The following is a 10,117-nucleotide window of genomic DNA, read 5'->3' on the forward strand; positions in this document are numbered from 1 at the left end:
TAACTCGTGTGGGCATTACAGCAGCACAACTCACCTCAGGTCAGACTGCGGGATGAGAACGTGGCCCATGGAGAGCATGCCCAGCCCTCCCAGCTCTTTAGGGGTGTAAAACACCACCGGCGGAAAACGGCTGGGCATTTTGGAATTCAGACCAATTTTGATTCGAGTCTGGATTTTATTTTCACACTTCACCAGCAAATCAAGCAACTCCTGAGTATTTACAACAGCTTCCCGGAAATATGTCATCAAGCCAATCAGAGCTGTATTCCATTTATTGACAATCTAGAACAGAAAGCAAAGGATCAGTTCTCAGCCCGTTCTCCAAGCATCTGCAGAAAGCTCTGTCACACATCTTCCTCCCACCTTACCTTAGTGAAGGTCGTGGAGCCAGATGCCATGAGGATCTGCCTCACTCTGTTGTGAAATCTCTGCATGGACTCATCATCCACACGCAGGAAGCACTGAGCTGTGCGCTCCTTGGTGACCTACGAGAGCACAGGGCCATCAGTTCCCTCCTGGGAGCCCTCTCTCCAATACAGACAGTAAGGTGAGCTCTTGCCATCAGGCATTTACAAAACACGGGGAGAGAAGAGGCTGAACAGCACCTCTACAGTTTCAGGTCCCCTGCTCATCCCCAGCCGAAGATTTCCCACCCCTCTCAGGAAGGAAAGTTCACACCCAGTTCGTTTTAGCTCTACCTGCTAGCAGTCCCAGTTACAACAGCTGGCAAACTCATGCTGTTAGGCACCCCCCTGCCAGCAGGTATAAACCCTGCTTTGATGCCAGGTACGGGCCAAGCAGGCACCGCTCTCCCACCCTGTCAAACCCCCACCCTACCTCATTCTGCAAGTTCCAGACACCATCCTTGTGGGTGAATTCCTCATAGCTGGTGCGGCACTTGGGCAAGATGCGGCACTCAAAACCACACATGTTAAACAGCAAATTGGGGTTATCCTTGCTGTAAACGGATACAAAGCTATTCTCCCACTGCACCGTGGTGACTGATCGAGGCAAGCGGTTCTTGATATCCCAGAATACAGCACGACCACTGAAAAAGAAGATGTGCATGGTGACAGGCTGTCTGTTACTGAAGCGAAACAGAAACTGGGCAAGTTCTCAGTGCTTTCCTAGCACTAGTCTCTCACACCCATCGCCCACTGTCAGAATTACAGCACAGACCCCTCACCTCTTCTTACTTATCTTCCTGAGCACCTGCCTATCAATCTCCAACAGTTATTTACTACAACTAATTTTCACACCCTCCCACCACTTGTTTTTTCCAGGTTGCAGCACTTACAGGTTCACGTCATGTTTCATGAGGCGCATCCGAGCATCCCTGGGCCAGCACTTCTTGTTGTTGTAGCCTACAATGTTCTCATTGTTGGGATCTGGATGCTCCGTCAGGTACCGCTGAATCAAGTCTCTTGCCTCATCTGCTGTAAACCTGGAAACGCACAGAAGATGATCTGGAGTTACATGACCGACTTCTCAGAACACCAGTCTGCCCAGACAGGTAAGGACTTGCTTACGGATAGCTGTTCGCCATAGCATGTCTGAAGGTAACTATCCAACTTCTGTATCCTCCCACTGAAGGGGGCTTCAGTTTCATTAGCATAGAGCAACCCATGACTGTCTGGGTTATCTTTCCATGAACAGACATAAAATTTTACACCCGCTTGCTGGGAAGCCAGAAAAGGCTTATTTTACCAGTGGAAAATCTGTAACAATTGAACTTTTGACACTGTTGCTTTTCTACTGGTCCAGTGAAGCTGTAGAAAAGTGAGCTGAGAAAGCAAAAGGAGGCACGTGGACACCCAGTTGTTCTGGGAAGTCTGTCAATTCAAATATTCCTGACCTTTCTTAGCAAAGGGAACAAAAGCCTGGAGTCGGAGCATACTAATTCCCACTTTCACAGCATCTGCTGCAAGATGCCAGAACAAAAGTTCAGCTGAGGAAAGCAGGGCCCGAGAGCTCTCACCTGAAGAAGATGTGAATACGGTCGATGTATCTGCAGAAGAGGCGTATGGGATGGGCCACCTCAGTGGCAATGTCTTGGAAGCTGAGGAAGTCATTTGGCATCTGGGGAGGCCCGGCCATTTCACTGGCACGGTGCAGACCCAGCACCAGCAGGTCCATCACAAGCCCATAATACTGGACAATAAAGGAAGCAAACTGCAGCCCACGAATAATCCCATAGGAGTTCGTGTGATTCATGTCCTGAGGAAATGAAGAGGAATTGTGAGAACCTGACTGTCACAATACACCAGAAACCTTTTACCTGAGCAGTTGGTCTTTAGCAGGACCCAGAAGGTTTCCCTACTCCCTCATCACTTCCTTCTCTGGCAAGTCTTGTGTCCCCTCCCTCCCCATGGGTCCAAAACCTCTCCATCTTACAGTTCACACCCCCCCTTTCCTGACAGCAGCCATCACCTTGTAGTTGATCACCACGTTGTTCTTGGCTGTCATGTAGTCAGCAATGTTGTGATCAACAATAAGACGCAACAGCCTGTTGAGCAATGTCAGGTCAATCTTCTCATACATCTTCTCAAATCGAGACTCCAGCATCACATTGCATTCACCTTCACTTGTTTCCCAAACATCTTGCAGATTATTAATGCCTGAGGAGACAAACAAGCTTGTCATGTTACCTGAACACAATGCATTTCTCAGAGTGCAGAAGCACCCTTCTGGGCACAAGAAATCAGCGTATTTCCTGTAACGTCTGATTTTTCAGCCTCTGGTCCTTCCAGTCCATCCAGAAATTGGAACAGAAATATGTAACCAACCACAAATGCTATGAAAGTTCTCCTCCTCCGGTAAATGCATATATACATTAACCTACAAAGTATAGCCTCTTATTGTAACAACTATTGACTGCAAGTCGCAAATACGAAAGCTCAGCTCCCAAGGGGACTTGTAGGAAGCAAGCTCCTGATAAGAAAACTCATTTTTGCACGGAATACAAGATGCCACTAACCTTGGCACCACTTGTACACCAACAGTGGAGGAGGTTCAGTGTCAGCAGGTTTGATCCATGGAGGGAAAAGTCGTCGCTTATCAGCCTCGTACCACAAGTACTGATCCAGATAAGCATCTGTGATTTTCTCCAAGGGCTCAACATCATAAACAGGAACTAAGTGGCTGTAGAGATCCATGAACTCAATACCCACCTAAAAAAGAGGAGGCAAAAATGAGGCTTATAGTTGACAGAGACCACAAACTCTTAGCGCCTTTTAGTTCCTGAATGCAGTGTAACTTTTAGTACGTCTGGCTTTCACCAGACACCTACCTCCTTGAAGGCTCTCTGAGTCAAAAGGTGTCGTTTGATTCTGGACAGAGCTTCGTGAGGATTATCGTAAGCCTGTTCAATCAAGCCCAACTCCTCTCTCTGCGACTGATTCAGGCGAGATTTCACACTGAAAGCGAGAAAGAACAGCTCGTGCACCTCAGCATGAACAAACTAATGGCCACTGCATTAAACTGATGAAAGATACCGTTCAACCAAGCGGATCAAGACAAGATCTGTAACTCTTCACAATCCACATCCCCAAGCTTAGAAGCACAGCACTGTTTTTGACCCAAGTGGCAGAGTCTATGAAGAACCCCCCGTCAACCTTGGCAGTACTACAACCTACAGCTTCTACCAGTCCCCATCAGGGTAAGTTTTACGGCATACTCAATTCCAGGGAAAATGCATAACAAAATAGCTTCAGAAGCCTTTCCCAGTGCAGATGTGTGCCCCTGCAGAACACAATCGCTTCCCACTGCTTACCTGTAAGCTTCCTTCAGCCTCTCCAGGGCTAATATGAGCAACTTGGTGTCATGCTTGTAGGACAGCGGGGGGAAAGGAATGGGTGAGAACCTCCTGCTTTCCAGCCAGTGCACTGTGGTTGTATACACAGCAACAGCCTCTTCCGCTGTGATGTAAGGCCCATCCTGCAGAACCACACCACCAGCATTAGTCAGCGAAAGCTTCCCTATGAAATAGCACCAATTTGGGCAACCTCAGGCAGGACAGAAGTACCTTCAAGTAATTATGCTGCCGTTCCTGCTCAGCCTTTAAGTAGAGTCTGGTCAGCCGGCCCAGATTCTTCTTACAGACGGTTTTGTCTACAGTTGCACCCCGACGGATCCGCTCCCTGTTGTAGTGAGCTGTATTTGTCCACCAGTCAGCTTTTGCCTTCACGTACCTCAGGATCATGTTCTCAATAGGAGTTGGCAGCCCTGGCACCTGGGGAGGGACGGTAACTTGAGGGAAGCAGGAGTGGGAACCTTCATAAGAGCAGTTCCACCTGGGAGATGTTAAAATTGAACCAAAAGGCCAAGCAAGAGACTTACCTTCCAGGGGATATTGGCCTTCCAGCACCGCCAAGCCTCGCTCAGATGCTGCAGGATGGTTCTGGCTTTGTTCTGTTTGATTCCTTCTGGCATCATGTCCAGAATGTCATGCATAACGGCTGCCCTCAGCTCCAGGTCAAAGTGAGACTCCACACGCTGCTTCGTGACAGTCTTTGCTACACCCTTTGAGTGACGGCCTGGAAAAAGCAAAGTACTTCAGCAGCTCTGACATTATTGGGCAGTGCTCCTCTTCTTCCTAATACGGGAGTGCACAGGGGTGCAGGATGTCTGAAGAAATTACACTGCCACAACATCACTGATGAGTTTGGAGCAGATGATTAGGAGGCTATGGACCCCACAGTGCTATGGAGCAGGGAATCCCACTTCCATCTGGAATCTGTTCTGGGGGCACTGGTCTCGTAAGAGCTCTAAACCGGTCAATAGCTCTTGGGATTGACATGGAGCAGGGATACAGACCACCACTTGGAACAGAAAACTGAGTTCGAGCTGGCAAGTAAACAGTATTAATCTTTACCACACACTCCTCCCACGTCCAAGATTTATACAGTGTGCTGACCTTCAAACTGCCTGGCCAGCAGATTCCCCAGCCAGCGTTCCAGCAGCGGCGTGATGCCCCTCATGAAGAACAGCCATACTCTCCAGCCTGGAGCCCAGAAGCCACAGCCAGGACCTTTGCCCACAGGCCCCTGGAAGAACAGAGACATGGTAACAGCAGGTCACTTACTGACATTCCAGAATCCCTCCCTTGTTGCTCAGTTTATGTGGGGTCACCATCACGTGGAAAGGTGGAACTTACTGTGTTAAACCTGTAGTAGATGAGATGTTTCAGGTCCTTGCACATACGAATCTGCCTCATCAGTTTGTACTTGTATCGGTACATTCCTGTCAGCTGACCCACATGGGCAAAGATGTACTGCAAGCCATCTGCCAACTGAAACACAGGGAGCACAGTCAGAGACAACAATAAACACTACATATATTGCTTCCAGAAGCCAGGTTTATTTTACAGACAGGAGCAGAGCATATTGGGCCATACAAAGCTCCTAAGAATTGATCATTGTATGAGTCAGTGTTATGAACTAGGGTAAAAGCAGAATTTCACGCAATGCTGCGTGCTTTCATTGCTCCCCTTCTTCTCCGTAACACTGCAACGTTCAGTCATATTGTGCATCCTATATAAGCCCACCCAGATATTCCACTCCTCCTCTCACTTCCCCTCCTCACCTTTAAAAAAAATTAAAAAAAAAAAAAATCAGCCTACCTGAAACGCTTCCACATTTCCAAGTCTGTATTGGACATGGCTGTCCACCACCAACTTAGTCAGCCGTAGAACCTCTCGGCACAGATGGAAAGCATTACCAAAACGAGATTTTTTCCTTTCCTGGAAAAGACAAAAATCCAGGATTTAGGTAACGATGTTACAGAAGAGTGGAAACAGCTCCAATTTGGTCAGCCTGTACAACAACTGCACAGTTGAGGCACTGTGGCCCATCTCACCACACTAGCTGCTTATCAAACTTCAGGAAAACTTCACTCTTGAGTAAAAGAGCACATGGACTGATACCTTAGTGGTGAGGGTCTTCACAGGCTTCAGGTTGAAGTTATAATCCAAGTGAAGGTAGTTCAGGTTCTTTCTGTGGATCAGCAAGTTCAGCATATTGTAGCCCTGGCGACACACCTGCAGGCCTACTTCCACCCAGTCCAGCTTCGTCGACTGGAAAAACTTCGTAGCCTTGAAGGAGCGGAACAGGTACCTGGAGAGAGCAGAGACTATAATCAGCTGAATCCTCATCACAGATCAGCAGTTCCCCACTGAACAGACCCCCCTTTACCTCTTCTTCTGGGCCTTGGGAGGTCTGTGCTTGAGCGCATTCAGAACATAGTATTTCAGTAGCTTCTGATAGGAGACTCGCACTTTCACGGGCTGGCCTGCTGGGCAGTGCTCACGATACCTAAGGATAAACCATATTTCAATTTTTCAAGTAACTCGCATTCCTTAGAAAACAGTGAGCCTCCAGAAAGTCTCCTAAAATCTCCAGAAACCAGTCACCACAGGATCTATTTTATTTTCATTGTAACAAGATAATAATGTCACAATCATTAGAACACCCCTTCTCCCAGGGAAGAACTCACCAGTTCTTGACCAGTGGGATATCAAGAGCTCTCCGAGTCCTCCCAGACCTCAGGTTGAAGGGCCGTGGGGCCCACAGCAGGGCAATGCCGTTGGCTGTGTTATCTGTGTAGAGTGGGGTATCCTTCAGGAAAGGTTCCACAAACTCTGGCAACTCAAACTCTTCATCATCATCAGGCAACGGTTCCTGACTCTGAAATGCAGAAACACCACACAAGATCTGTTTCCTGGTCGCTTCAGCCCAGTTTTCCTAGTTAACCAAGTAAAAACCATTTCTTTGCTCTCATAGAAGCAGCGTGACAGTGTTGAGTATCAGAGAAGCACAAAGCACTCTACAAGGCAAACTCTGGCTACTAGACCCTGAGCTAGGCGTTACGGAGGTAACTCAAGGGAGACGTCAGCTCCATGAATACGCCAAGGGCAACCAAAAAGATAAGTAACCTATCAGAAGACTCTGAAATAACACTGTTAATTACACATTGGGCTTTATCCTACAGAGACCAAAGGAGACAGCTTTGTGCAACTCCCAGAAGTAGAAAAAGACTACAAATGACAACTGTGGGTTTTTTTGCGAAAGGGCTATTGCTTTCTCCTGAAATATCTATGCGTGTGTGCCACTATCAGAAGCAAGGTGCTAAAGCCCCGTCACCTCCACACGCAGGGTTTATCACAGGCTCTCTTGGACAGTGCCTCACCTTGACGGAATGTCTGTGTGAAATGGGGTTGATCAGTGGATCGAAGTAAAAAGCTGGGAGATCAGGATCTTCTGTTTTAATGAAAACGACGTTTGGAGTATGATACCTACAACACAAAATATGCATTAGAGCATCCTGACAGCTTTCCCCTCCTCTCCCTGCTCTTGAGGCTGCTGCACTTACCAGGTCAGGTGGACATGGTGTGGCAGGTTATTGTACAGGTACGGGAAAGCGATTTTGTACTCTGTCCTGATCGGCTGCCTGATGATAATTTTGTTGATGTCATTAAATTCATTCCAGTCTTCATCCCTTAAATGAGAAAAAAAGAAATTGTTAGATGAGCATTCAGGGGGACAGAAAGGCAAACATTTTTGACTGAAGACATGATATCAGCATTTTTCCTTTAGCCTTCTGTTCACACTAACAACCATTCAGTGTCCAAAGCAGCAAGCACATCACAGACTTAAAGCTAAAGAGAGCGAACACCCAGGAATAGCTCACCCAAGGCAAGACACTTGGTAACAGATGAACCCTCCCAGCCCTTTTCCCAGATAACCACTTATCTTTCCTCCTAAACCCAACACTTACTGAAGATTGATGTCTCTAACAAGAGGCTCGAACTTGGGACCTCCAGGAATAGCCATGTTCAGCGCCTTGGAGGTAAAGAACGCTTTCAGGTCAAACAAATAGAAATAATTGTCATCCACAAGGTCAGTGAGCAGCTGATTGGCCAGCCGGTACAGCGTGGACATCATGGGGAGAGTGAACTGCCAACGCTGGTACGTTGAACCATTTACATACCTGCAAAAGAACAAAGCACAAACACTCACTACACAGCCAGAAGACAACTGGGCCTTTACTGAAGGACCAGAAATAACCAAACACCTCTCACTGCCCATCATTTGCAGAAAATATGAAGGACAGCTAGCACATGGGCCCCTCTAGACAGAAAGAAAGGCTGCAGGACTGCTAAAGACCACTATGGACTACATCTGCCCAGAAAACACCGACTGCTCCAGTTCCACTCCTCCTCCATATCCAAACTGACACACATCATCTGTGTACTCTTAGCAAATATCAATTCAAATTGCAACTAGACAATCCAGGTTGTCATCCTTATGGCATACTAAGAAACATCAGAGCTTTAGCAGTTAACTGGGCAGCAGCCCTCCTGGACAGAGAGGCCTTGTTTGCCCTCGCTGGATGCTGAAGACAAGAGGTAAAGCTTTATGACAGCCAGGTTCTCCCTCCCATTCTTGAGGGAGGGTTTTGCTCTCCTCACCAACATCACGCGTAGCCCAGTATAACACAACCAGAGGTTATATACTGCTATGTATAGGTAGTTTAGGTAGTGCAGTTTTTTCCCCTCTCCCAGTGAACTGTGCTACCAGAGAGGCACGTACTTCCTGTTGTCTTTCAGCGGCTGGTGGTCATAGAACCAGTCCAGCACAGGGGCATCCTCCTCTGGATCCAGCTCAAGCTGAATTGCTTCCAGGGGCTCCACATCCAGGATGTTATCAGCATAATCCAGAGGGGGTTCTTCATCGTCAAACGGGGGGAATCTCATCCTCTTGAAGTGACGCCTATCCCTCTTCTCTCGCCTCATCATAATCCACATCGACCTGGCAGAAACCCAGAGACCGTTAAACATCGCTTTTACTGTGGATGCACGAGTGTTTGCCCAGGAGTTCCCACCAGGGCGAAGGAAGAAGGCACTTACCCCCACTGAGCAATGTACACCGGCTCTATGACCCAGGGAATCTCATTCACAAAAGAGATGGCGCCTGTGATATGGTACAACACCGGAACATCTCTGATTTGCTCCCAGGGCATGGGCATGTTCTCCAAGAGCTTCAGAACAGCATGAGGCATGTACTTCAGAGCGCTACCATGAGAAAGCAAGGTAAATCAGGATTGGAAGGGATGTCAAGAGAATAGCCATCCATCTGCCGCAAACCCAATTACCTCTACACCTTTCACTCCTGAAAACTGCTCATCTAACCTGTTCATAAAGGCCTCCAGCGACAAATCCACCAACTTCCTAGTCTATCCTTGTGCTTCATGCATCGCACTACCAAAATGTTTTCTACCCGTTTGGCTTCCAAGAGATTGTTACACATTAAGAATGCTACAAACGAAAACGAAACATTTCAAATGACATTTTGGAATTTTTATGGGTAACGATAAGGTAGTGCAATGGGTCATGATGTGCATGAGATAGCTCTCTGAACCTAAACAGCAAAGAAGCACTCATGATGCTTTTTAATCTTGCAAAAAAACGTATGCTGGCTACTTCATACTCTCCCCCATCTTCTTCTAAGACGATGTGTTATCCAGGGTAATGTTTTTTCTCATAAATTTAAAGCAACAACTTCCTTTGCTTATCCTCTTCTGCACTGCTACCCTAGTGCAACTGAATATCCCATCCTCATCGAGTTACCGTGCTGCCTTCTACGCACAACTGACAGGGAAAGCCCTTTGGAGAAGGGGCTCTCCCTTCGACGACCAACGAGGAGCTTTGACAAGGCAGCAGAGGAGGACTCAGCTCGGCTCCCCCCGTGTCGCATAGCGGGGGGGGGGCCCTTACCCCAGGTAGACGCGCTTGTCGTGACGGAACTTCCTGTTGGTCATGTCGCCGTGGTCGCGGATGATCTTCCGGACGTGCTCGGGGGGCATGTCCTCCTTCTGCGCGTCCACGAAGCCGAATTTCCTCTTCTCCGCATAGCGCTTGGCCTGCAGCTGCTGCCACTTGCGGGCTGCAGGGACAGAGAGGCGGCACCGTCAGGCCCGGACCCGCTCGGGAGGATGGGGGTGCAGGGACCGGCCCTACCCACCTTTCTCCTGCAGCTTCTCCTCAGACATGTAGTCGGGCAGCGGCGCCAGCGGACTGGGCACCGGGGCGCAGCCGCCGCGGGACGGGGAGACGGCGGCC

At 48.3% G+C, this 10,117-nt stretch overlaps 1 protein-coding gene across 1 annotated transcript in view; it reads right to left on the reverse strand.

Annotated features, from left to right (window-relative positions):
* Positions 1 to 10,116, reverse strand: part of PRPF8 (pre-mRNA processing factor 8) — a gene marked incomplete at its 5' end in the record, with an annotated part of 21,013 nt that extends 10,897 nt beyond the window's left edge. The window contains 24 exons of the mRNA XM_009333454.1: positions 35 to 282; positions 369 to 485; positions 838 to 1,048; positions 1,298 to 1,444; positions 1,979 to 2,217; positions 2,431 to 2,618; positions 2,978 to 3,170; positions 3,290 to 3,416; positions 3,773 to 3,936; positions 4,025 to 4,231; positions 4,339 to 4,535; positions 4,916 to 5,045; positions 5,156 to 5,290; positions 5,621 to 5,740; positions 5,924 to 6,113; positions 6,192 to 6,311; positions 6,493 to 6,683; positions 7,186 to 7,291; positions 7,369 to 7,494; positions 7,774 to 7,986; positions 8,589 to 8,807; positions 8,906 to 9,070; positions 9,773 to 9,941; positions 10,020 to 10,116. Of these exons, the coding sequence (XP_009331729.1) occupies positions 35 to 282; positions 369 to 485; positions 838 to 1,048; positions 1,298 to 1,444; positions 1,979 to 2,217; positions 2,431 to 2,618; positions 2,978 to 3,170; positions 3,290 to 3,416; positions 3,773 to 3,936; positions 4,025 to 4,231; positions 4,339 to 4,535; positions 4,916 to 5,045; positions 5,156 to 5,290; positions 5,621 to 5,740; positions 5,924 to 6,113; positions 6,192 to 6,311; positions 6,493 to 6,683; positions 7,186 to 7,291; positions 7,369 to 7,494; positions 7,774 to 7,986; positions 8,589 to 8,807; positions 8,906 to 9,070; positions 9,773 to 9,941; positions 10,020 to 10,116 (4,019 nt within the window). The remainder of the gene's footprint in view (positions 1 to 34; positions 283 to 368; positions 486 to 837; positions 1,049 to 1,297; positions 1,445 to 1,978; positions 2,218 to 2,430; positions 2,619 to 2,977; positions 3,171 to 3,289; positions 3,417 to 3,772; positions 3,937 to 4,024; positions 4,232 to 4,338; positions 4,536 to 4,915; positions 5,046 to 5,155; positions 5,291 to 5,620; positions 5,741 to 5,923; positions 6,114 to 6,191; positions 6,312 to 6,492; positions 6,684 to 7,185; positions 7,292 to 7,368; positions 7,495 to 7,773; positions 7,987 to 8,588; positions 8,808 to 8,905; positions 9,071 to 9,772; positions 9,942 to 10,019) is intronic.
* Between the last annotated feature and the right edge of the window lies 1 nt (position 10,117).

The sequence above is a fragment of the Pygoscelis adeliae genome, unplaced genomic scaffold (genome assembly GCF_000699105.1).
Source record: "Pygoscelis adeliae isolate BGI_AS28 unplaced genomic scaffold, ASM69910v1 Scaffold331, whole genome shotgun sequence".
Classification (NCBI taxonomy): domain Eukaryota; kingdom Metazoa; phylum Chordata; class Aves; order Sphenisciformes; family Spheniscidae; genus Pygoscelis; species Pygoscelis adeliae.